This window comes from Oncorhynchus masou, chromosome 23 (assembly GCF_036934945.1).
Source record: "Oncorhynchus masou masou isolate Uvic2021 chromosome 23, UVic_Omas_1.1, whole genome shotgun sequence".
Classification (NCBI taxonomy): Eukaryota; Metazoa; Chordata; class Actinopteri; order Salmoniformes; family Salmonidae; genus Oncorhynchus; species Oncorhynchus masou.
This window is the reverse complement of record NC_088234.1, coordinates 9,310,127-9,335,098: the sequence shown is the minus strand read 5'-3', so window position 1 is coordinate 9,335,098 and position 24,972 is coordinate 9,310,127. Positions and strand designations below refer to the sequence as shown.

The 24,972-nt window shown below is 45.9% G+C and overlaps 1 protein-coding gene across 1 annotated transcript in view; it reads left to right on the top strand.

The window, feature by feature from the left end:
- mark2b (MAP/microtubule affinity-regulating kinase 2b) overlaps positions 1-24,706 on the top strand; it is a 104,323-nt gene extending 79,617 nt beyond the window's left edge. The window contains exons 18-20 of the mRNA XM_064931072.1: positions 12,366-12,392; positions 21,951-21,986; positions 22,543-24,706. Of these exons, the coding sequence (XP_064787144.1) occupies positions 12,366-12,392; positions 21,951-21,986; positions 22,543-22,987 (508 nt within the window). The 3' untranslated portion in view covers positions 22,988-24,706. The remainder of the gene's footprint in view (positions 1-12,365; positions 12,393-21,950; positions 21,987-22,542) is intronic.
- The last annotated feature ends 266 nt before the right edge of the window (positions 24,707-24,972 follow it).

The window sequence follows — 24,972 nt, the reverse complement described above, 5'->3', positions numbered from 1 at the left end:
TGACCGGACTGACTGACAGACTGACTGACTGGACAGACTGACTGACTGACCGGACTGACTGACTGGACAGACTGACTGACTGACGGACTGACTGGACAGGCTGATTGACTGACTGGACACATGGCATACACACAGATATGTGGTTATCATCAGGTCTTTAATTCTGAATGACATCACCTCTCTTGTCCTCTACCTACCCTGTGAGTCCCTCTCTTGTCCTCTACCTACCCTGTCTCATTCCTGTCCTCTACCTACCCAGTGAGTCCCTCTCCTGTCCTCTACCTACCCAGTGAGTCCCTCTCCTGTCCTCTACCTACCCTGTGAGTCCCTCTCCTGTCCTCTACCTGCCCTGTGAGTCTCTCTCCTGTCCTCTACCTACCCAGTGAGTCTCTCCTGTCCTCTACCTACCCAGTGAGTCTCTCTCCTGTCCTCTACCTACCCTGTGAGTCCCTTTCTTGTCCTCTACCTACCCTGTCTCATTCCTGTCCTCTACCTACCCAGTGAGTCCCTCTCCTGTCCTCTACCTACCCAGTGAGTCCCTCTCCTGTCCTCTACCTACCCAGTGAGTCCCTCTCCTGTCCTCTACCTACCCTGTGAGTCTCTCCTGTCCTCTACCTACCCTGTGAGTCCCTCTCCTGTCCTCTACCTACCCAGTGAGTCCGTCTCCTGTCCTCTACCTACCCAGTGAGTCCCTCTCCTGTCCTCTACCTACCCAGTGAGTCCCTCTCCTGTCCTCTACCTACCCAGTGAGTCCCTCTCCTGTCCTCTACCTACCCAATGAGTCCCTCTCCTGTCCTCTACCTACCCAGTGAGTCCCTCTCCTGTCCTCTACCTACCCAGTGAGTCCCTCTCCTGTCCTCTACCTACCCAGTGAGTCTTTCTCCTGTCCTCTACCTGCCCTGTGAGTCTCTCCTGTCCTCTACCTACCCAGTGAGTCTCTCTCCTGTCCTCTACCTACCCTGTGAGTCCCTTTCTTGTCCTCTACCTATCCTGTCTCATTCCTGTCCTCTACCTACCCAGTGAGTCCCTCTCCTGTCCTCTACCTACCCAGTGAGTCTGTCTCCTGTCCTCTACCTGCCCTGTGAGTCCCTCTCCTGTCCTCTACCTGCCCTGTGAGTCCCTCTCCTGTCCTCTACCTACCCAGTGAGTCCCTCTCCTGTCCTCTACCTACCCAGTGAGTCCCTCTCCTGTCCTCTACCTACCCAGTGAGTCCCTCTCCTGTCCTCTACCTACCCAGTGAGTCCCTCTCCTGTCCTCTACCTACCCAGTGAGTCCCTCTCCTGTCCTCTACCTACCCAGTGAGTCCCTCTCCTGTCCTCTACCTACCCAGTGAGTCCCTCTCCTGTCCTCTACCTACCCAGTGAGTCCCTCTCCTGTCCTCTACCTACCCTGTGAGTCCCTTTCTTGTCCTCTACCTACCCTGTGAGTCCCTTTCTTGTCCTCTACCTACCCTGTCTCATTCCTGTCCTCTACCTACCCAGTGAGTCCCTCTCCTGTCCTCTACCTACCCAGTGAGTCCCTCTCCTGTCCTCTACCTACCCAGTGAGTCCCTCTCCTGTCCTCTACCTACCTTGTGAGTCCCTCTCCTGTCCTCTACCTGCCCTGTGAGTCTCTCTCCTGTCCTCTACCTACCCAGTGAGTCTTTCTCCTGTCCTCTACCTGCCCTGTGAGTCTCTCCTGTCCTCTACCTACCCAGTGAGTCTCTCTCCTGTCCTCTACCTACCCTGTGAGTCCCTTTCTTGTCCTCTACCTACCCTGTCTCATTCCTGTCCTCTACCTACCCAGTGAGTCCCTGTCCTGTCCTCTACCTACCCTGTGAGTCCCACTCCTGTCCTCTACCTACCCAGTGAGTCCGTCTCCTGTCCTCTACCTACCCTGTGAGTCCCTCTCCTGTCCTCTACCTGCCCTGTGAGTCCCTCTCCTGTCCTCTACCTACCCAGTGAGTCCCTCTCCTGTCCTCTACCTACCCAGTGAGTCCCTCTCCTGTCCTCTACCTACCCTGTGAGTCCCTCTCCTGTCCTCTACCTACCCAGTGAGTCCCTCTCCTGTCCTCTACCTACCCAGTGAGTCCCTCTCCTGTCCTCTACCTACCCTGTGAGTCTCTCCTGTCCTCTACCTACCCTGTGAGTCCCTCTCCTGTCCTCTACTTACCCAGTGAGTCCCTCTCCTGTCCTCTACCTACCCAGTGAGTCCCTCTCCTGTCCTCTACCTACCCAGTGAGTCCCTCTCCTGTCCTCTACCTACCCTGTGAGTCTCTCCTGTCCTCTAAACTACCCAGTGACTCTCTCTCCTGTCCTCTACCTACCCTGTGAGTCCCTCTCCTGTCCTCTACCTGCCCTGTGAGTCCCTCTCCTGTCCTCTACCTACCCAGTGAGTCCCTCTCCTGTCCTCTACCTACCCAGTGAGTCCCTCTCCTGTCCTCTACCTACCCTGTGAGTCCCTCTCCTGTCCTCTACCTACCCAGTGAGTCCCTCTCCTGTCCTCTACCTACCCAGTGAGTCCCTCTCCTGTCCTCTACCTACCCAGTGAGTCCCTCTCCTGTCCTCTACCTACCCAGTGAGTCCCTCTCCTGTCCTCTACCTACCCAGTGAGTCCCTCTCCTGTCCTCTACCTACCCTGTGAGTCCCTCTCCTGTCCTCTACCTACCCAGTGAGTCCCTCTCCTGTCCTCTACCTACCCAGTGAGTCCCTCTCCTGTCCTCTACCTACCCTGTGAGTCTCTCCTGTCCTCTACCTACCCTGTGAGTCCCTCTCCTGTCCTCTACTTACCCAGTGAGTCCCTCTCCTGTCCTCTACCTACCCAGTGAGTCCCTCTCCTGTCCTCTACCTACCCAGTGAGTCCCTCTCCTGTCCTCTACCTACCCTGTGAGTCTCTCCTGTCCTCTAAACTACCCAGTGACTCTCTCTCCTGTCCTCTACCTACCCTGTGAGTCCCTCTCCTGTCCTCTACCTGCCCTGTGAGTCCCTCTCCTGTCCTCTACCTACCCAGTGAGTCCCTCTCCTGTCCTCTACCTACCCAGTGAGTCCCTCTCCTGTCCTCTACCTACCCTGTGAGTCCCTCTCCTGTCCTCTACCTACCCAGTGAGTCCCTCTCCTGTCCTCTACCTACCCAGTGAGTCCCTCTCCTGTCCTCTACCTACCCAGTGAGTCCCTCTCCTGTCCTCTACCTACCCAGTGAGTCCCTCTCCTGTCCTCTACCTACCCTGTGAGTCTCTCCTGTCCTCTACCTACCCTGTGAGTCCCTCTCCTGTCCTCTACCTACCCAGTGAGTCCCTCTCCTGTCCTCTACCTACCCAGTGAGTCCCTCTCCTGTCCTTTACCTACCCTGTGAGTCTCTCCTGTCCTCTAAACTACCCAGTGACTCTCTCTCCTGTCCTCTACCTACCCTGTGAGTCTCTCCTGTCCTCTACCTACCCTGTGAGTCCCTCTCCTGTCCTCTACTTACCCAGTGAGTCCCTCTCCTGTCCTCTACCTACCCAGTGAGTCCCTCTCCTGTCCTCTACTTACCCAGTGAGTCCCTCTCCTGTCCTCTACCTACCCAGTGAGTCCCTCTCCTGTCCTCTACCTACCCAGTGAGTCCCTCTCCTGTCCTCTACCTACCCAGTGAGTCCCTCTCCTGTCCTCTACCTACCCAGTGAGTCCCTCTCCTGTCCTCTACCTACCCTGTGAGTCTCTCCTGTCCTCTACCTACCCTGTGAGTCCCTCTCCTGTCCTCTACCTACCCAGTGAGTCCCTCTCCTGTCCTCTACTTACCCAGTGAGTCCCTCTCGTGTCCTCTACCTACCCAGTGAGTCCCTCTCCTGTCCTCTACCTACCCTGTGATTCCCTCCTGTATGTATGTGTTCCTGCCACACAACACACAGACACACTTTACTGTAAGATGTCTCCTCCTCCGTAGCGACAGTAGTCATGGTTACAGCAGAGGTATCACTTAACCACAACTATAAATACCACTGGTGAGGACACCTTGACACACACACACTGCACATACTCTCTCTCTCTCTGCCTCTCTCGCTCTGCCTCTCTCTCGCTCTGCCTCTCTCTCGCTCTGCCTCTCTCTCGCTCTGCCTCTCTCTCGCTCTGCCTCTCGCTCGCTCTGCCTCTCGCTCGCTCTGCCTCTCGCTCGCTCTGCCTCTCGCTCGCTCTGCCTCTCGCTCGCTCTGCCTCTCGCTCGCTCTGCCTCTCGCTCGCTCTGCCTCTCTCTCTCATTCTGCCTCTCTCTCTCATTCTGCCTCTCTCTCATTCTGCCTCTCTCTCTCATTCTGCCTCGCTCTCTCTCTCGTTCTGCCTCGCTCTCTCTCTCGTTCTGCCTCGCTCTCTCTCTCGTTCTGCCTCGCTCTCTCTCTCGTTCTGCCTCGCTCTCTCTCTCGTTCTGCCTCGCTCTCTCGTTCTGCCTCGCTCTCTCTTGTTCTGCCTCGCTCTCTCTCTCGTTCTGCCTCGCTCTCTCTCTCGTTCTGCCTCGCTCTCTCTCTCGTTCTGCCTTGCTCTCTCTCTCTCACTCTGCCTCGCTCTGCCTCTCGCTCTGCCTCTCTCTCTCATACACAGCTGTCACACAGCGCTCTCTTTCCCTCTCATATTTGCTCACACAGACTTAGCGGCCTCTGTTTCTTTCACACTTTATGATATTCTTTCTCTTTCTTTAACGCCTCTCTTGTAGACACAGACACACACACAGACACACACATACACAGATACACACACAGACACACATACACAGACACATACAGACAGACAGACGCACACACAGATACACACAGACACACGCACACACACACACAGATACACACAGACACGCGCGCACACACACACACAGATACACACAGACACGCGCACGCACACACACAGATACACACAGACACGCGCACACACACACACACAGAGACAGACAGACAGAAAGACAGGCAGACAGACAGACGCACACACAGATACAGACACGCGCACACACACACACAGACACGCGCGCACACACACAGATACGCGCACACACACAGATACACACAGACACGCACGCACAGATACACACACAGGCACACACACAGATACGCACAGACACGCACACACACAGATACACACAGACACACACACACACAGATACGCACAGAAACACACAGACACGCACACACACACAGATACACACACACACACACACACACACACACAGATACACACACACACACAGATACACACAGATACACACACACACACACATTGAGATACAGCCTATATGAATTGTAGCTTATTTTGAAGCACATGTTGAGCCCCAGAAACTAACATGTACCACTGTAAATCCCTTGGTTTATTATAGAAGAAGAATACCTGTGTGGAACATTAGGCTTCTACATTATGCAAAGGCACGATTGACACGCATTTACAGTGAAAATTGTACACTGTCTCTTTAAAAAACAAACGTCAGGTTTGTGATGATGTCATGCCAGAGATCTGTCATCTGATCATTGATCTCCTGAAGAAGCTACATTTATATCTGTGCCCCTCCCCCTTTCCAAAATGTTTGGATATACTGTTGTTATAGTTACCAGCTAGCCAATGAGGTAACGTGACCGAACAAAGTCTAAATGAATGGTTAACGACGTCTGTGTGAGTCGTTTTAGAACGGCCCACGACCGGGTCTACGAATATAACATGCGATCCGCTCTAGGAAGATTAAAATGGTGCGTTGGTAATATGGGTCAGATCTAGTGTTGGTCGGGGTAGTGTTGGTCCAGGGTAGTGTTGGTCCAGGGTAGTGTTGGTCCGGGGTAGTGTTGGTCCAGGGTAGTGTTGGTCCGGGTAGTGTCGGTCGGGGTAGTGTCGGTCCAGGGTAGAGTTGGTCGGGGAAGTGTCGGTCCAGGATAGAGTTGGTCGGGGTAGTGTCGGTCCAGGGTAGAGTCGGTCCAGGGTAGTGTTGGTCCAGGGTAGTGTTGGTCCAGGGTAGTGTTGGTCCAGGGTAGTGTTGGTCCAGGGTAGTGTTGGTCCAGGGTAGTGTTGGTCCAGGGTTGTGTTGGTCCAGGGTTGTGTTGGTCCAGGGTTGTGTTGGTCCAGGGTTGTGTTGGTCCAGGGTTGTGTTGGTCCAGGGTTGTGTTGGTCCAGGGTAGTGTCGGTCCAGGGTAGTGTCGGTCGGGGTAGTGTCGGTCCAGGATAGAGTTGGTCGGGGTAGTGTCGGTCCAGGGTAGAGTTGGTCGGGGTAGTGTCGGTCCAGGGTAGTGTTGGTCGGTGTAGTGTTGGTCGGGGTCGAGTTGGTCCAGGGTAGTGTTGGTCCAGGGTAGTGTTGGTCCAGGGTAGTGTTGGTCCAGGGTAGTGTTGGTCGGGGTAGTGTTGGTCCAGGGTAGTGTTGGTCGGGGTAGTGTTGGTCCAGGGTAGTGTTGGTCGGGGTAGTGTTGGTCCAGGGTAGTGTTGGTCCAGGGTAGTGTTGGTCGGGGTAGTGTTGGTCCAGGGTAGTGTTGGTCCAGGGTAGTGTTGGTCCAGGGTAGTGTTGGTCCAGGGTAGTGTTGGTCCAGGGTAGTATTGGTCATTACAACATTTGTTATTTGGGCTAATTTTTTTCGTAGTCGCACAATGTTCCCAGAGTACAACTCAAGGTCGCACAGGAAAATATTTAGTTGCATTGGTCGCGCTCTGGAGCTCTGTGTGTTGGCGGAAAGGAGAAGCTCGCGCTCTGGAGCTCTGTGTGTTGGCGGAAAGGAGAAGCTCGCGCTCTGGAGCTCTGTGTGTTGGCGGAAAGGAGAAGCTCGCGCTCTGGAGCCCTGTGTGTTGGCTGAAAGGAGAAGCTCGCGCTCTGGAGCCCTGTGTGTTGGCTGAAAGGAGAAGCTCGCGCTCTGGAGCCCTGTGTGTTGGCTGAAAGGAGAAGCTCGCGCTCTGGAGCCCTGTGTGTTGGCGGAAAGGAGAAGCTCGCGCTCTGGAGCCCTGTGTGTTGGCTGAAAGGAGAAGCTCGCGCTCTGGAGCCCTCTGTGTTGGCGGAAAGGAGAAGCTCGCGCTCTGGAGCCCTGTGTGTTGGCGGAAAGGAGAAGCTCGCGCTCTGGAGCTCTGTGTGTTGGCTGAAAGGAGAAGCTCGCGCTCTGGAGCCCTCTGTGTTGGCGGAAAGGAGAAGCAATGAAAAATAAGAGCTCTTGTTTCAGTGGCACTGTGTTTTATTAAGGTATCAAATAACACACAGACCGTTTACCGGTGTATCACATGACCTGACCTCACCACCTGTCCTACCACCAAGTAGGGCGTTTACCCTCCCAAAGTGTCACATTTTAACATTCGAAACCACCTCGCAAACCCATATTTATTTGGTTCAGTCCTGGACCTCTCGCTGTGTCTCAGAACATTCCATTTGACATTAAAGGGGTTTGTTTGTTTATTAAATTCTCACCCTCAAACATCATGGGAGTACCTTTTTAAATTTTTTTTATAGTTGTTTGGATGTTAATTTGGAAATGTTGATCTAATACCCATTATAACGAAGTCTTTGCGACCCAAATGTCTTCCTATTCCCTATGTAATGTACGACTTTCAACCCAGAGTAGATTATAGTAGTCGTACACTACATAGGGGAAACGGTGCCGACCAATGACGTGTGTCAACCCCGGATTGCTGATGTTCTGTCGTGGCCTATGAGAGGCTTTGAAGAAGCATTCCCCCAATACGAATGGAATTCTAGATTATTTTAATAAAATGTTGCTAGGGCAATATTACATGTGTTTTAAGTATGTATTTGTTGTCATGGGGACAGTAACATTAGTATGAAGGATATATATATATATATATTTTTTTTTAAGACTATTTTTTTTGCAATTTTTTTATTTATTAATTTAACAGTATGGATTAAGGTGTCTGTAATATAATATACTTGGCAAAAACACATGTAGACGTTAATGAATAAATGCATTGTTATAGCTTCCAAAATATTTGTTACAATGGAGGGGGACCATGAAGATGGCTGTGTGGTGGCTTCAATGGAGACCGTTCAATGTTCTCGTAAACACAGGAATCTGAATATCCCGCCTATGGAATGGAGACCATGCCTGCATCCGACGCTGCTGAACCCAGCCGTCTGATTGGCTTACACGGAAAGGTGTAAGGTTTTTGTATTTTATGCACTGAGTACGGCGCCCCCTGTCAGTCATCCGGGGTTTTATATACTGAGTACGGCGCCCCCTGTCAGTCATCCAGGGTTTTATACACTGAGTACGGCGCCCCCTGTCAATCATCCGGGGTTTTATATACTGAGTACGGTGCCCCCTGTCAGTCATCCGGGGTTTTATACACTGAGTACGGCGCCCCCTGTCAGTCATCCGGGGTTTTATACACTGAGTACGGCGCCCCCTGCCAGTCATCCAGGGTTTTATATACTGAGTACGGCGCCCCTGTCAGTCATCCGGGGTTTTATATACTGAGTACGGCGCCCCCTGTCAGTCATCCGGGGTTTTATATACTGAGTACGGCGCCCCTGTCAGTCATCCGGGGTTTTATACACTGAGTACGGCGCCCCTGTCAGTCATCCGGGGTTTTATACACTGACTACGGCGCCCCTGTCAGTCATCCGGGTTTTATATACTGAGTACGGCGCCCCTGTCAGTCATCCGGGGTTTTATACACTGAGTACGGCGCCCCTGTCAGTCATCCGGGGTTTTATACACTGAGTACGGCGCCCCTGTCAGTCATCCGGGGTTTTATACACTGAGTACGGCGCCCCCTGTCAGTCATCCGGGGTTTTATATACTGAGTACGGCGCCCCCTGTCAGTCATCCGGGGTTTTATACACTGAGTACGGCGCCCCCTGTCAGTCATCCGGGGTTTTATATACTGAGTACGGCGCCCCCTGTCAGTCATCCGGGGTTTTATATACTGAGTACGGCGCCCCCTGTCAGTCATCCGGGGTTTTATACACTGAGTACGGCGCCCCCTGTCAGTCATCCGAGGTTTTATACACTGAGTACGGCGCCCCCTGTCAGTCATCCGGGGTTTTATACACTGAGTACGGCGCCCCCTGCCAGTCATCCGGGGTTTTATATACTGAGTACGGCGCCCCCTGTCAGTCATCCGGGGTTTTATATACTGAGTACGGCGCCCCCTGTCAGTCATCCGGGGTTTTATACACTGAGTACGGCGCCCCCTGTCAGTCATCCGGGGTTTTATATACTGAGTACGGCGCCCCTGTCAGTCATCCGGGGTTTTATACACTGAGTACGGCGCCCCCTGTCAGTCATCCGGGGTTTTTATACGGCGCCCCTGTCAGTCATCCTACTACGGCGCCCCCTGTCAGTCATCCTGAGTACGGCGCCCCCTGTCAGTCATCCGGGGTTTTATATACTGAGTACGGCGCCCCTGTCAGTCATCCGGGGTTTTATACACTGAGTACGGCGCCCCCTGTCAGTCATCCGGGGTTTTATATACTGAGTACGGCGCCCCTGTCAGTCATGTCAGTCATCCAGGGTTTTATACACTGAGTACGGCGCCCCCTGTCAGTCATCCGGGGTTTTATACACTGAGTACGGCGCCCCCTGTCAGTCATCCGGGGTTTTATACACTGAGTACGGCGCCCCCTGTCAGTCATCCGGGGTTTTATACACTGAGTACGGCGCCCCCTGTCAGTCATCCGGGGTTTTATACACTGAGTACGGCGCCCCCTGTCAGTCATCCGGGGTTTTATATACTGAGTACGGGCGCCCCCTGTCAGTCATCCGGGGTTTTATATACTGAGTACGGCGCCCCTGTCAATCATCCGGGGTTTTATACACTGAGTACGGCGCCCCCTGTCAGTCATCCGGGGTTTTATACACTGAGTACGGCGCCCCCTGTCAGTCATCCGGGGTTTTATACACTGAGTACGGCGCCCCCTGTCAGTCATCCGGGGTTTTATACACTGAGTACGGCACCCCTGTCAGTCATCCGGGGTTTTATACACTGAGTACGGCGCCCCCTGTCAGTCATCCGGGGTTTTATACACTGAGTACGGCGCCCCTGTCAGTCATCCGGGGTTTTATACACTGAGTACGGCGCCCCCTGTCAGTCATCCGGGGTTTTATATACTGAGTACGGCGCCCCTGTCAGTCATCCGGGGTTTTATATACTGAGTACGGCGCCCCCTGTCAGTCATCCGGGGTTTTATATACTGAGTACGGCGCCCCTGCCAGTCATCCGGGGTTTTATACACTGAGTACGGCGCCCCTGCCAGTCATCCGGGGTTTTATATACTGAGTACGGCGCCCCCTGTCAGTCATCCGGGGTTTTATATACTGAGTACGGCGCCCCTGTCAGTCATCCGGGGTTTTATATACTGAGTACGGCGCCCCCTGTCAGTCATCCGGGGTTTTATATACTGAGTACGGCGCCCCCTGTCAGTCATCCGGGGTTTTATACACTGAGTACGGCGCCCCCTGTCAGTCATCCGGGGTTTTATATACTGAGTACGGCGCCCCTGCCAGTCATCCGGGGTTTTATACACTGAGTACGGCGCCCCCTGTCAGTCATCCAGGGTTTTATATACTGAGTACGGCGCCCCCTGTCAGTCATCCGGGGTTTTATATACTGAGTACGGCGCCCCCTGTCAGTCATCCAGGGTTTTATATACTGAGTACGGCGCCCCCTGTCAGTCATCCGGGGTTTTATATACTGAGTACGGCGCCCCCTGTCAGTCATCCGGGGTTTTATACACATCATCCATCCAGTATAAAGTCCCCCTGGATTCCTCTTGACTTGTCTGATAAACTCATTCAACTGTGATGCAGCATTTTATTGGTGTTGTCAAATAGTTGCGTTAAAAATATATATTATTCAAAGTTTATTTTGATATTTTCAAGGGGGTTTTCTATGTAAAATAAATAAATAAATATTGTAAATATTATACAACAGGATTTAGTTGTTTTTTGAATCCTGAATCCCACAGCTGTAGTAACAGACTCAGTTAGACAGTTAAATGCTGAATACATTTTGAGTCCCAAATGGCACCCTATTCCCTATATAGTGCACTACTTTAGACCAGAGTTGGCACCCTATTCCCTATGTAGTGCACTACTTTTGACCAGAGCTGGCACCCTATTCCCTATGTAGTGCACTACTTTTGACCAGAGCTGGCACCCTATTCCCTATGTAGTGCACTACTTTTGACCAGAACTGGCACCCTATTCCCTATATAGTGCACTACTTTAGACCAGAGCTGGCACCCTATTCCCTATGTAGTGCACTACTTTTGACCAGAACTGGCACCCTATTCCCTATATAGTGCACTACTTTAGACCAGAGCTGGCACCCTATTCCCTATATAGTGCACTACTTTTGACAAGAGCTGGCACCCTATTCCCTATATAGTGCACTACTTTTGAAAAGAGCTGGCACCCTATTCCCTATGTAGTGCACTACTTTTGACCAGAACTGGCACCCTATTCCCTATGTAGTGCACTACTTTAGACCAGAGCTGGCACCCTATTCCCTATGTAGTGCACTACTTTAGACCAGAGCTGGCACCCTATTCCCTATGTAGTGCACTACTTTTGACAAGAGCTGGCACCCTATTCCCTATGTAGTGCACTACTTTAGACCAGAGCTGGCACCCTATTCCCTATGTAGTGCACTACTTTAGACCAGAGCTGGCACCCTATTCCCTATGTAGTGCACTACTTTAGACCAGAGCTGGCACCCTATTCCCTATATAGTGCACTACTTTTGAAAAGAGCTGGCACCCTATTCCCTATGTAGTGCACTACTTTTGACCAGAACTGGCACCCTATTCCCTATATAGTGCACTACTTTTGAAAAGAGCTGGCACCCTATTCCCTATGTAGTGCACTACTTTTGACCAGAACTGGCACCCTATTCCCTATATAGTGCACTACTTTTGAAAAGAGCTGGCACCCTATTCCCTATGTAGTGCACTACTTTAGACCAGAGCTGGCACCCTATTCCCTATATAGTGCACTACTTTTGAAAAGAGCTGGCACCCTATTCCCTATGTAGTGCACTACTTTTGACCAGAACTGGCACCCTATTCCCTATGTAGTGCACTACTTTTGACAAGAGCTGGCACCCTATTCCCTATGTAGTGCACTACTTTAGACCAGAGCTGGCACCCTATTCCCTATATAGTGCACTACTTTTGAAAAGAGCTGGCACCCTATTCCCTATGTAGTGCACTACTTTAGACCAGAGCTGGCACCCTATTCCCTATGTAGTGCACTACTTTAGACCAGAGCTGGCACCTTATTCCCTATGTAGTGCACTACTTTAGACCAGAGCTCAGTAGTATACTATATAGGGAATAGGTTGCCATTTGGGATGCACACATTGTTCTCTGTTGATAAATCTACTCTTGTGAAACAACTTGTCAGTTAATGTACATATATATTTATATATTTATTTTATTTGTGTTCCTTTTTGTTTTTGTAGAAATCTCTCCTTCAGATTTCTGAGAAGGTAGGCAACTACATCACCCACTATAATAACCCCTTTTTTGGTCTTCATTTGATATTTACAGATTATATATATATATATATATATATTTATTATTATTATTTGCATCCCAAATGGCACCCTTTCCCCTATATAGACCAGAGCCCCTGGTCAGAAGTAGTGCATTATGTAAGGAATAATGTTTCATTTGGGAGGCAACCAAAATTCTCCCCCTCGTTTGGTGTTTCGTAACGCTTTTTGTTTTGATTTTCCCTGTGCCTTGACCTCTGACCTTTACCCTCTCGATTCTGTGGCTGCCCCTTTTTTGCCGTTGGTTTTGAGTGAAGTGTTTTTCTGCTCCGGTTACTAACGTTACTAACGTTACACCACCACCCCCCCAGTATGGTTGGAAAATCGTATCTAAAATTGTCTGGTTTTCCAGAAATCCCGGTTGGAGGATTTCTAGAATCAGTAGGGGACACAATCTCCAGTGAATCCTCAAACCTGGAATTGGGAAAACCAAGGAATTTTGGAAACCTTTTCTCACCTCATCCCTCTCATCATCCTCTCACATCATCCTCTCAACTCATCTTCTCTATCTCATCCCTCTATCCATCATCCTCTCACCTCATCCCTCTCTGTGTGAGCTCACCCTTTGTGTCCGAGAGAGTGAGTGTGTAAATAGAGAGTAGGTGTTGTAGGAATAGAGGGAACACCAGGGATCAGGTTACCCCTACCTCAAAATAGGACGTGATGTCACTGGTTTGACAGGATATGATGTCATCTCTTCTGTTAGGGAGGTTGCTCAGCTAGCACCGGGTGTTTTTAGGTACGGATTGAATCTTAAAGAGTACCCTAGACCCTGTACTGTACACAACAACTGATCAAACCCCTATGGTCATATGAGAGACAATCACCTAACCTGACCCCGTACATACAGTACACAACAACTGATCAAACCCCTATGGTGATATGAGAGACAATCACCTAACCTGTCCCCGTACACACTCACCTTTAATTCACCTCATAGCCTGGCCGGTGCTGATCACTGCCCAGTGATGGAAAAAGTACCCAATTGTCATACTTGCGTAAAAGGCAAGAAAGATACCTTTTTAATAGAAAATGACTAAAGGGAAAAATCACCCAGTAAAATACTACTTCAGTGAAAGTATTTGGTTTTAAATTGTACTTATGTATCAAAAGTAAAAGTATAAATCATTTCAAATTCCTTATATTAAGCATACCAGATGGCACCGTTTTTAAATGTATTTACAGATAGCCAGGGGCACACTCCAACATGCAGACATTTACAAATGAAGCATGTGTGTTTTAGTGAGTCCGCCAGATCAGAGGCAGTAGGGATGACCAGGGATGTTCTCTGTTTAGTGAGTCCGCCAGATCAGAGACAGTAGGGATGACCAGGGATGTTCTCTGTTTAGTCAGTCCTCCAGATCAGAGGCAGTAGGGACGACCAGGGATGTTCTCTGTTTAGTGAGTCCTCCAGATCAGAGGCACTAGGGATGACCAGGGATGTTCTCTGTTTAGTGAGTCCTTCAGATCAGAGGCAGTAGGGATGACCAGGGATGTTCTCTGTTTAGTGAGTCCTCCAGATCAGAGGCAGTAGGGATGACCAGGGATGTTCTCTGTTTAGTGAGTCCTCCAGATCAGAGGCAGTAGGGATGACCAGGGATGTTCTCTGTTTAGTGAGTCCTCCAGATCAGAGGCAGTAGGGACGACCAGGGATGTTCTCTGTTTAGTGAGTCCTCCAGATCAGAGGCAGTAGGGACGACCAGGGATGTTCTCTTGATACCCATGTGAATTTGACCATTTTCCTGTCCTGCTAATAAATATTCAAAATGGAGTGAGTACTTTTGGGTGTCAGGGAAATTATATGGAGTAAAAAAGTAAATAATTTTCTTCAGGAATGTAGTGGAGTAAAAGTTGTCAAAAATAGAAATGGTAAAGTACAGATGGGGGGAGGTTTCCCAGGTTTAGTTAGTAGTAGATCATGGTTCTAAGCAGGTCTTTGGGTCGATTTGCAATTTTATTTGAAAATCCAATTAAATCCTTGAATTCACTCATGAAGTGAAGAATGTATGTTTAATTGAATTCGAATTTCAACAATCAAGTTATTGGATTGGAATTGGACTGTTTTGGATTTTTTTTTAATTGGAATTGTAAAATAATTTAATCTTTTGGAATTTAGTTTCAAATCAATAGTTCTACATTTCCGAGTTAATCTAATTGTTGCACATAGTATCATACATTGACTGCAGGATAAAACAAAACAATCATTAACACTTGTATTTCTATATTTCCAGTACAGCTAAGCTGTCTGAACAGTGACATGATCAGCCTAGAAGCCAGAGGGAATTGAGTTTACAATTTGTGGAATTGTTGAGGATAATATTGAATTGGGAATTGAATTCTTTGAATGACCTAATAATGGAATTGAATTCTTTGAATGACTTAATAGTGGAATTTAATTCTTTGAATGACCTAATAATGGAATTGAATTCTTTGAATGACTTAATAGTGGAATTGAATTCTTTGAATTACCTAATAATGGAATTTAATTTTTTGAATGACCTAATAATGGAATTATCTCTCAATTCAAAGACTGGCCTGGAATTTAATTTACAGGGAGAGAAAATGTCAATATTATTTAAGGTATTAATCCCAACCCTGTAGGAAGTTGTTTTTTGCATCACTCCATCTCTGACTACAATACCATTTATAGTGCAGCACACACACACTTTATCTTGGCCAGGTTGCAGTTGTAAATGAGAACTTGTTCTCAACTGGCCTACCTGGTTAATTAAAGGTGAAATATTTTTTTTAGAAATAAACACACAGTTATCGCTCACACACACGGTTATCGCTCACGCACACGCGGTTATTGCTCACACAGTTATCTCACACACACGCACAGTTATCTCTCTCTCTCACACACACACACAGTGATCTCTCTCTCTCTCTCACACACACACACACACACACACACTGTTGCAACAATACTTTCACAGAAGACACCTGGGTTTTTCCACGTTGGGTGATGTTTACATTTGAATGTCAGTGTGATGACACTTTACACCACCAGGGGGTGTAATTTAGCAGGTTAGGCGGAGTGACTGCTCTCTCTGCCGGTGAAGATTAGGAACAGCAAGCACATGTTTTATTGGAGCAGAGAGTAATGGGCCAGCATTATTATATAGATGTTATATTTTATCTATATTATATCATTATGTCTATATTATGTCATATTTTTATTTATTTTATTTAACCAGGTAGGCCAGTTGAGAACAAGTTCTCATTTACAACTGCGACCTGGCCAAGATAAAACAAAGCAGTGTGACACAAACAACAACACAGAGTTACACATGGAGTAAACAAACGTACAGTCAATAACACAATAGAAAAATCCTATATACAGTGTGTGCAAACGGCGTGAGGAGGTAAGGCAATAAATAGGCCATAGTGGTGAAATAATTACAATTTAGCAATTAAATACTGGAGTGGTAGATGTGCAGAAGATGAATGTGCAAGTAGAGATACTGGGTTACAAAGCAGCAAAATATAAAAAACAATATGCATTTAGTTTTACTTGCATTTAAGAGCAGTTAGAGGCCACGGAAGGAGTGTTGTATGGCATTGAAGCTCGTTTTGAGGTTTGTTAACACAGTGTCCAAAGAAGGGCCAGAAGTATACAGAATGGTGTCGTCTGCGTAGAGGTGGATCAGAGAATCACCAGCAGCAAGAGCGACATCATTGATGTATACAGAGAAAAGAGTTGGCCCGAGAATTGAACCCTGTGGCACCCCCATAGAGACTGCCAGAGGTCTAGACAACAGGCCCTCCGATTTGACACACTGAACTCTGTCTGAGAAGTAGTTGGTGAACCAGGCGAGGCAGTCATTTGAGAAACCAAGGCTGTTGAGTCTGCCAATGAGGATGTGGTGATTGATAGAGTCAAAAGCCTTGGCCAGGTCGATGAATACGGCTGCACAGTATTGTCTCTTATCAATGGCAGTTAAGATATCGTTTAGGACCTTGAGCGTGGCTGAGGTGCACCCATGACCAGCTCTGAAACCAGATTGCATAGCGGAGAAGGTACTGTGGGATTCGAAATGGTCGGCGATCTGTTTGTTGGCTTTCGAAGACCTTAGAAAGGCAGGACAGGATGGATATAGGTCTGTAGCAGTTTGGGTCTAGAGTGTCTCCCCCTCTGAAGAGGGAGATGACCGTGGCAGCTTTCCAATATTTACATTATGACCTTATCTATATATCATCTCTTATATCTATTATAGTATATCATTATTATATCTATACATTATATCATTATCTATACATTATGTCATTATTATATAATTTTTTATTTAACCTTTATTTAACTAGGCACGTCAGTTGAGAACAATTCTTATTTACAATGACGGACTACCGGGGAACAGTGGGTTAACTGCCTTGTTCAGGGGAACAGCGGGTTAACTGCCTTGTTCAGGGGAACAGCGGGTTAACTGCCTTGTTCAGGGGAACAGCGGGTTAACTGCCTTGTTCAGGGAACAGCGGGTTAACTGCCTTGTTCAGGGGAACAGCGGGTTAACTGCCTTGTTCAGGGGAACAGCGGGTTAACTGCCTTGTTCAGGGGAACAGCGGGTTAACTGCCTTGTTCAGGGGAACAGCGGGTTAACTGCCTTGTTCAGGGGAACAGCGGGTTAACTGCCTTGTTCAGGGGAACAGCGGGTTAACTGCCTTGTTCAGGGGCAGAACGACTGAATTTTACCTTGTCAGCTCGGGGATTTGATCTAGCAACCTGTCCGTTACTGGTCCAACGATCCTGCCGCACCAAATGTATTATGTCATTATATCTCATTTATCTTGATATCGATATTATATCATTATCTCTATATTTTATCTATGTTATATCTATATATCTTATGATATTTCTATAGTCATTATTATCTATATTATCTCTTATCTATGTTATATCATTATTATATCTATGTATCTTATGATATTTCTATAGTCATTATTATATCTATATTATCTCTTATCTATGTTACATCATTGTCATATCTATGTTATATCTATACATCTTATCTATATTATATCTATATGTCATTATTATATCTACATATCATATCTATGTTATATCTACATATCTATGTCATTATTATATCTGCATATCATATCTATGTTATATCTACATATCTATATGTCATTATTATATCTGCATATCATATCTATGTTATTTCTACATATCTATATGTCATTATTATATCTGCATATCATATCTATGTTATATCTACATATCTATATGTCATTATTATATCTGCATATCATATCTATGTTATTTCTACATATCTATATGTCATTATTATATCTACATATCTATATTATTTCTATATGTCATTATTATATCTACATTATTTCTACATATCTATATTATTTCTATATGTCATTGTTATATCTACATTATTTCTACATATCTATATTATTTCTAAATGTCATTATTATATCTACATTATTTCTAAATGTCATTATATCTACATATCTATATTATATCTACATATCTATATTATTTCTATACATCATTATATCTACATTATTTCTAAATGTCATTATTATATCTACATATTATTATATCTATACATCTCTTATCTACAGTGGGGAGAACAAGTATTTGATACACTGCCGATTTTGCAGGTTTTACCTACTTACAAAGCATGTAGAGGCCTGTAATTTTTATCATAGGTACACTTCAACTGTGAGAGACGGAATCTAAAACAAAAATCCAGGAAATCACATTGTATGATTTTTAAGTAATTAATTTACATTTTATTGCATGGATGGATGGGGCAGTTAATACATGTAATGGGTGGAGAACAGGAGGGATCCTTAAAGAAAAACAGGTCTGTGAGAGCCGGAATTCTTACTGGTTGGTAGGTGATCAAATAGTTATGTCATGCAATAAAATGCAAATTAATTACTTAAAAATCATACAATGTGATTTTCTGTATTTTTGTATATTGTCATATGTCATTATTATATCTACATTTCTATATGTCATTATTATTCCTATATGTCATTATTATATCTACATGTCTATTTTTAACTGCTATATGATTTATATTTGTTCAGTATAAAAGGAACTATTTAGTCGGTGCTCAGTTGAATTTGTCGGTTTGCCAGTCTGCATGTCGTGTCTCTGTGGCTCTGTTTTTTCAGTCATACACAAAAAAAAAGTTTTAGAACACCTACTCATTCAAGGGTTTTTCTTTATTTTTACTATTTTCTACATTGTAGAATAATAGTGACAACATGAAAACTATGAAATAACACATGGAATCATGTAATAACCAAACAAGTGTTAAACAAATCCAAATATATTTGAGATTCTTCAAAGTAGCCACCTTGGTGACAGCTTTGCACACTCTTGGAATTCTCTCAACCAGCTTCATCTGGAAGGAGTTCCCACATATGCTGAGCACTTGTTGGCTGCTTTTCCTTCTCTCTGCAGTCCGACTCATCCCAAAACATCTCAATTTGGTTGAGGTCGGGGGATTGTGGATGCCAGGTCATCTGATGCAGCACTCCATCACTCTCCTTCTTGGTAAAATAGTCGTTACACAGCCTGGAGGTGTGTTGGATCATTGTCCTGTGGAAAAAACAAATGATCGTCCCACTAAGCCCAAACCAGATGGGATGGCATATTACTGCAGAATGATGTGGTAGTCATGCTGTTTAAGTGTGCCTTGAATTGTAAATAATTCAGTGTCACCAGCAAAGCACCCCCACACCATAACACCTCCTCCTCCATGCTTTACGGTGGGAAATACACATGCAGAGATCATCTGTTCACCCACACATAGTATCACAAAGACACGGCGGTTGGGAACCAAAAATCTCCAATTTGGACTCCAGACCAAAGGACAAATTTCCACCGGTCTAATGTCAATTACTTGTGTTTCTTGACCCAAGCAAGTCTCTTCTTATTATTGGTGTCCTTTAGTAGTGGTTTCTTTGCAGCAATTCAACCATGAAGGCCTGATTTATGCAGTCTCCTCTGAACAGTTAATGTTGAGATGTGTCTGTTACTTGAACTCTGTGAAGCATTTATTTGGGCTGCGTGAATCAGGCTGGTAACTAATGAACTTATCCTCTGCAGCAGAGGTAACTCTGGGTCTTCCTTTCCAGTGGCGGTCCTCATGAGAGCCAGTTTCATCATAGTGCTTGATGGTTTTTGCGACTGCACTTGAAGAAACTTTCAGAGTTCTAGACATTTTCCGTATTGACTGACCTTCATGTCTTAAAGTAATGATGGACTATCTTTTCTCTTCGCTTATTTGAGCTGTTCTTGCCATAATATGGACTTGGTCTTTTACCAAATAGGGCTATCTGCTGTATACCACCCCTACCATGTCACAACACAACTGATTGGCTCAAATGCATTAAGAAGGAAAATAAATTCCACAAATTAACTTTTAACAAGGCACACCTGATCATTGAAATGCATTCCAGGTGACTACCTCATGAGCTGGTTGAGAGAATACCAAGCGTGTGCAAAGCTGTGAAGGCAAAGGGTGGCTACTTTGAAGAATCTAAAATAGATTTTGATTTGTTTAACACTTTTTTAGTTACTACATGATTCCATGTGTGTTTTTTCATAGTTTTGATGTCTTCACTATTATTCTACAATGTAGAAAATAGTAAAAATAAAGAAAAACCCTTGAATGAGTAGGCGTTCTAAAACTTTTGACGGTGGTGTATGGCTCTATTTCCTTATGTAATATATTGTTCATTCTATCCGTCCTCTGTTATCTGTACATGGCTGTGCTGTGTGTGCAGGTTTAGAGGGCTAGTCTGACTAGGTGCAGCAGTGTAATGCTGTTGGAGAGACTATTTGACCCACTTTGCCTCCTTCCTTCCTCTTCTTTAGGCACAGGACTCATACTCCCCTCCATTCCAGACCAGACCATTCCAGACCATACCATTCCAAATTAAATCATTCCAAACTAAACCATCCTATTACAAATTAAATCATTAAACTAAACCATACCATTCCAAACCAAACTGTTCCAAACTAAACATACCATTCCAAACCGTTCCAAACTAAACATCCCATTCTAAACCATTCCAAACTAAACATCCCATTCTAAACCATTCCAAACTAAACATCCCATTCCAAACTAAACATACCATTCCAAACCGTTCCAAACTAAACATCCCATTCTAAACCATTCCAAACTAAACATCCCATTCTAAACCATTCCAAACTAAACATCCCATTCTAAACCATTCCAAACTAAACATCCCATTCTAAACCATTCCAAACTAAACATCCCATTCTAAACCATTCCAAACTAAACATCCCATTCTAAACCATTCCAAACTAAACATCCCATTCTAAACCATTCCAAACTAAACATCCCATTCTAAACCATTCCAAACTAAACATCCCATTCTAAACCATTCCAAAATAAACATCCCATTCCAAACTAAACATCCCATTCTAAACCATTCCAAACTAAACATCCCATTCTAAACCATTCCAAACTAAACATCCCATTCTAAACCATTCCAAACTAAACATCCCATTCCAAACTAAACATCCCATTCTAAACCATTCCAAACTAAACATCCCATTCTAAACCATTCCAAAATAAACATCCCATTCTAAACCATTCCAAAATAAACATCCCATTCCAAACTAAACATCCCATTCTAAACCATTCCAAACTAAACATCCCATTCTAAACCATTCCAAACTAAACATCCCATTCTAAACCATTCTAAACTAAACATCCCATTCTAAACTAAACATCCCATTCTAAACCATTCCAAACTAAACATCCCATTCTAAACCATTCCAAACTAAACATCCCATTCCAAACTAAACATCCCATTCTAAACCATTCCAAACTAAACATCCCATTCTAAACCATTCCAAAATAAACATCCCATTCCAAACTAAACATCCCATTCTAAACCATTCCAAACTAAACATCCCATTCTAAACCATTCCAAAATAAACATCCCATTCCAAACTAAACATCCCATTCTAAACCATTCCAAACTAAACATCCCATTCTAAACCATTCCAAACTAAACATCCCATTCCAAACCATTCCAAACTAAACATCCCATTCCAAACTAAACATCCCATTCTAAACCATTCCAAACTAAACATCCCATTCTAAACTAAACATCCCATTCTAAACTAAACATCCCATTCTAAATCAAACCATCCCTCTGTTCTAATCTATTAGTTCATAAACATTTCAATCATCATGAATAAATCTTTAAAATGCCCCTACTCCCCTTATTCTTTGAAACTAAAGTGATTTTATTTTTTCCCTCCCTGGGCGTTCTGTACTGATACACAAAGCCACTATGATCTGGAATAGGAATGGGTTCTGGAATAGGAATGGGTTCTGGAATGGGTTCTGGAATAGGAATGTCAACGTGTGTGCTTGTGGAGGATGGTACTGTGCTTAGTGGTGTTGCTAGCTGTTAAACTAACATGTTGTAGCCTATGAGCCGTTAGCTCCGAAGACTAAACTTGTGTTGATTTTTCTTGAGGAGTCCGTATGAGGGAGAGGGTCAGGATGAGGAAAGCAGGTGAGACTCAAACCAACCATCCCTCAATCAATCAATCAATCAGACCTAATCAGTAGATCTCGGAGGGATAGATATGATTGGATTAAAGGGTGATTTGGTAAATTTATTCGGTAATTGGTTGACAAACCTTAGTTTTAACCAATCAGGGATGAAGTTTCTGAATGTTAGCGAATGGGTGTGTGTGTGACGTAGGCATGTACATGCATGGTTAGAGGTGTGTGTGTGTCAGGGCTATTTAAGTCATATTGGGTGTTGTCCTTACCTTATCTCCCTGTTTCTCCTAATCATCTCATTCCTCACTCTGTTTCTCTCTCTCCTCCTCTCTGCCCCCTCTCCAACCCCCTACTCCCCCTCTCTCCTCCTGCCCCCTCCGCCTTTCTCCCCCTGCCCCCTCTCCAACCCCCTACTCCCCCTGCCCCCTCCGCCTCTCTCCCCCTGCCCCCTCTCCAACCCCCTACTCCCCCTCTCTCCTCCTGCCCCCTCCGTCTCTCCCCCTGCCCCCTCTCCAACCCCCTACTCCCTCTTGCTTTCATCCCTCCACTCTCTCCTCCTATAGGTCAATGCTGAGCAGCACCGTCGACAAATCGGAGAAGAGCGGCGTCCTAGGCTCCTCCCACAGCGGCAGCGGAGACGAGAACAAGGATAACTCCTCCCCCGTTTCCGGTACCGCCACCCCGCCACCGAAGGACCCGTCGACCAAACCGCGTTCCCTCCGGTTCACCTGGTCCATGAAGACCACGTCCTCTTTGGATCCCGGGGAGATGATGAGAGAGATCCGGAAGGTTCTAGAATCCAACAGCTGTGAGTACGAGCTGCGGGAGCGCTACATGCTGCTGTGCATCTTCGGGAATCCTTCCCGCGACGACTTCGTCCAATGGGAGATGGAGGTGTGCAAGCTGCCCCGCCTCTCACTGAACGGCGTGCGCTTCAAAAGGATCTCCGGGACGTCCATCGCGTTTAAGAACATCGCGTCGAAGATCGCTAACGAGCTCAAACTGTGAGACGGAGCGATGAGCGGTTTTACACGTGGATAGAGAGGAATGGAGAGAAGAAGAGACTGAATGAGAAGGATGTTGTACTGGGTAGGTGGGAGGGGTTCAGTGTTTGACAAGTTAATGGGTGGAGTGAATGTTCTAAATGGGGGTGGTTCTGTCTAGTTTTTTTTTTTTCTCTGTTGAGGTTTGTGTTTTAGAACCTCACTGGGCTCTCTAGCTGGGGTTCTCGTCTTCTAGATCCACTGCATGTTGGTTCTGCCGCTATCTCTTTTCACCTGGTGGTTGTACACTTGCTGCCCCACACACACTGTACTGTACTGTACTGAGGGGAGGGAGTCTGAAAACATCGTCATACCTGCTCCGAGGCTCTTCTCCTGTCGGTTCTACTTCAATGGGTTCTAGACTGGGTTACACTCAAGAGTTCTAAAGAGAACAGAGCGGACCGACTTGATGCTGGAAATAAACTAACTCAACGCTGGAACGGTTCTCCTGGGTTCTCCTGTTCTCTGACCCAAATGGACTCCCTCCGGAATCTGAACTGTAGAAAACACCACAGGCCTTTGGTGGAAGGATACACTTCATGCCCGTTTGATGTGAGGGGAGAGTGTCAAGACAATGTTCTGTTTTAAGTCTCTCTCACACACACACACCAAACTGGACCCTTAATGACTGATGTTTTGAATCCAAACACACCAGGCTCCTCCCCCGCCCCCCCCCCGCCCATGTCCCTCAACCCTCACTTTTTATTTTTTTCTTCATCAGGGGTGACATCATCGCCCTTTCATCCAGTCACAGGCCAATAGACTTGATTCACCATTGGATGACAACACTTTTCATTTTCTTCATTCTGGTTGTTGGTTTTTTAAGGTCAAAAGGTTGTACACTGGAAGAAAAAAAAGGGGGAATTTCCTTTCTTTATAGAAGACAAATGTAGTTCTTCTCGTTGCTGTTCTATTATGACAACTTGTTGATGGTCGATGGGGTTGTATCACGCTTCTGTACAGAGAACACAGCAGCCATCTTTCTTCTCCCCCTCCCCCCAAGGTGTAGTGTGTTCAGATATTCAGCCTTTTATCAATCAGTATTTCATTTTAAAATTGATCTCTGAACAAATTAATTTAGAACTTCTTGATTTGTTTGTGTTTTTAAATCACTTTGTTTGGGTTAAATAACGCCTCACCTGAGCTTCCCCCCCCCGGGCATCTTCCTGACTGGTGTCAACAGGGTGGGTGAAGACAACTACTGCTCGAGTTATTTTCTGTAGGATGGGTTTGGGTTTTGATAATGTGAACGTGCTGCCTTTTTGTAGGATCAGGCCAAACGTTGTGTCACTGTGCCCACCTTGTGACCGACTATTCTTGTCGTCAGCGGCGTTGATTCTATTTAGTAGGAGCTCTTTCTCCCTCCTTTCTCTGCCAGTGGAAAAGAGTGAGGGGTTTGCTGAGTAATCTCTAGCCAAATGATGGGGGACGGTGTACCTGAGCAAAACGCCTCAGTTCTTTGTTTAAAAAGTCGTTCTGTTAAATCATTGTTTTAAGGTGCCGTCTTTACTCTTGCTGTTATGACTATATTTCAGTGTTTTATTTTGTTTTACATTTTTTGCTGTAATTTGAGTCCGACATTTTAGCCAGTATTTGGTTGGGAGAGACGGGGGAGTTGACTCCAAATGTATTTGTTTTTTTGTGCAAAGAAATTATGAAAAGTAATAAAGCTGGTTGCATTTAGGCCAGTGACAAAAGTGTGTATTTAACAAATGTAATTCAGTGGAAACAATATGGTTGTAATTTTGTTTTATTCCCAAAGAAACTATCCTGAAAACAATAACAAGCAAATCCAGTCTCAAACTTCATGAACATTACCTGTTGCTAAACACAGTCAAGTCATTTGTAGCCACAAAGTATTTGAAAGCTGTGTCCCAAATGGCACCATAACTCATCAAAAGTAGTGCACTATGTAGGGAATAGGGTGCCAGACGTATCACGAAAGATCTG